At 34.2% G+C, this 2,177-nt stretch overlaps 1 protein-coding gene across 1 annotated transcript in view; it reads right to left on the bottom strand.

Annotated features, from left to right (window-relative positions):
• Positions 1-344: 344 nt before the first annotated feature.
• LOC106469140 (insulin-like) overlaps positions 345-2,177 on the bottom strand; it is a 16,771-nt gene continuing 14,938 nt past the window's right edge. Inside the window, exons 2-3 of the mRNA XM_013929606.2 lie at positions 1,399-1,615; positions 345-821 (exon numbers count right to left, since the gene is read on the bottom strand). Coding sequence (XP_013785060.1) covers positions 625-821; positions 1,399-1,615 — 414 coding nt within the window. The 3' untranslated portion in view covers positions 345-624. The remainder of the gene's footprint in view (positions 822-1,398; positions 1,616-2,177) is intronic.

Here is a 2,177-nt window from a genome sequence, read left to right as displayed (position 1 = left end):
TATTCATCATAACAATTACTTCACATTAACCACTTATGTAGTGTGTGTGTATAATACATTATAAAAAAAGACAAATTTAACTGTAAACGGCAGTTGAGTTCCGATAACCTATAAGTTGAAATGAATGAGAAATGTGACCAAGATGTATTAATTAAATGGAGTCTTCTCCAGTTGAACTGACGCTAGTTCGTCACTGATGAATAGACAAAAACTAACCAAACCGTTAGAGGAGGCGTGAACTGTGGTTGCTACAGTAACCTGATAAGTATCTATGGTTCAAGCACACAGTAAGGTTTGTCACGTCACAAATTGTGAGGACAAACGATATACTGAAAACAAAGACATTCTCATTGAAATAATTCATTTATTTCTCATCACAGAAACATGTATAAGTAAACTCTTTCCACAGTCAATCATATTCATTCTTCTCGTCCCTGAAGGCATCGTCGAGTAGTGTATAAAGTGAAACTTACGAACTTTACAAATCAGAAATAAAACTTCAAATAATAACCTTTGGCTTATGCTCAGAATTCCATAAAACAACCATGTCGAAAAAACAGAGAAAAGATATATATACTACAGTGAAAATCGTATTCTTTTTTTCTTGAGAGTAATCAGAGATATTTATTTCTTTCCAGCAGAACCACAGTATGACATTAACTCATTTATTGTACAACTTTTCGCGCAGCATTCGTCTGAAACACCTCGAGTCTGACGAGATAAACTGTCTCGCTTATGGAATAACGACGTGGCTATATGGCCGTCGAGGTATCCGACGTCAGAGGGAATCTGTAGATCTTTCATCAATCGCCACCAGGGAACTGGAAGAAAATGTACAAATGAAAACTAATTTAAAAGTATATATTTGATGTTTCCATGGAATTTAGCTTAATATATATATATATATATTAAAAATGTCGGAATAAATAAACATTTAGAATGTACATGCGAAAAACAAATTTGGCAAGTAAAATATCAATAGAATACTTCAAGAATTTTATGAACAACGTGCTTACGTATTTGAAGATCTGGACGCCGTTTCGCAAGACGTTCAGTTCTTAAGTATCCTATAAACTACATTAATTGAAATTTCTAATAAGTTAGTTAACAATCAATGTATTCATTATTAGTTTTATCAGTTATCATTAATTAGTTTTACTCTACCCTAAAGAGAACTGTATACCCATATTTCAAGTAGTGAGTTTCACTCGCTTAAGTAAATAGTACAAGTAATATATAAAGGTTTAAGTATGTGGAAATAACTGAATCATTCACATCTGCATTAAAAATTCAAGTATTATATATCGTGTTGAAAGATTGGAGTTTTATATTGCTAAATCTAAGCTTCTTTCGAACTGTATTCGCTGGCTATCGGAGCTGAGATGTTTTTGTTTTTACCTGTATTCAGCTCGTTGTCGAATAATTCTCTGTCGGGCCTCTTATGAGGAGGAGGATAATAGAAACCACCACACACTATGGAAAGTGCTTGGGCAAGCTCAGATCCACATAACTTCTGAGATCGAGTTTGAATCAAGTGTTGACTGGGAAGAGACATGACTAGTGAAGTGACAGCTGCGTAGACGCAGATGTTCAACAGCAGGATGTTCATTCTCATCTGAGTGAAAACACACAAGCAAAAGAGTAAGTCTCATATTATCACTTTTAAAACCAGGAAAACATAATTATTTTATATTTCTACTTCAAATGAAAGAATCTTGAAAATCTTATTTTTATATCACAACACATATGAGGAATTAAAGATTCTAAGAAGCACATCGTCAGCATACAAGCAACCACTGGAAACAAATATACGATCATGTTGTTTAATTTAACATTTTATTTATTCAGTACAGTCATGCTGGAATCTTACCATGTGACACGACTATACTAAACAAAGATGGAATCTTACCATGTGACACGACTGTACTAAACAAAGATGGAATCTACCATGTTACTAAACAAAGACGTACTAAACAAAGACGGAATCTTACCATGTGACACGACTGTACTAAACAAAGACGGAATCTTACCATGTGACACGACTGAGTCGTGTCACATGGTAAGATTCCATCTTTGTTTAATACAGTCGTGTCACATGGTAAGATTCCGTCTTTGTTTAGTAAAGTCGTGTCACATGGTAAGATTCCGTCTTTGTTTAGTAAAGTCGTGTCACATGG

Source organism: Limulus polyphemus, unplaced genomic scaffold (assembly GCF_000517525.1).
Source record: "Limulus polyphemus unplaced genomic scaffold, Limulus_polyphemus-2.1.2 Scaffold94, whole genome shotgun sequence".
Lineage (NCBI taxonomy): Eukaryota > Metazoa > Arthropoda > Merostomata > Xiphosura > Limulidae > Limulus > Limulus polyphemus.
The sequence above is the reverse complement of the archived record's forward strand: the minus strand, read 5'-3'. Positions and strand labels throughout refer to the sequence as shown.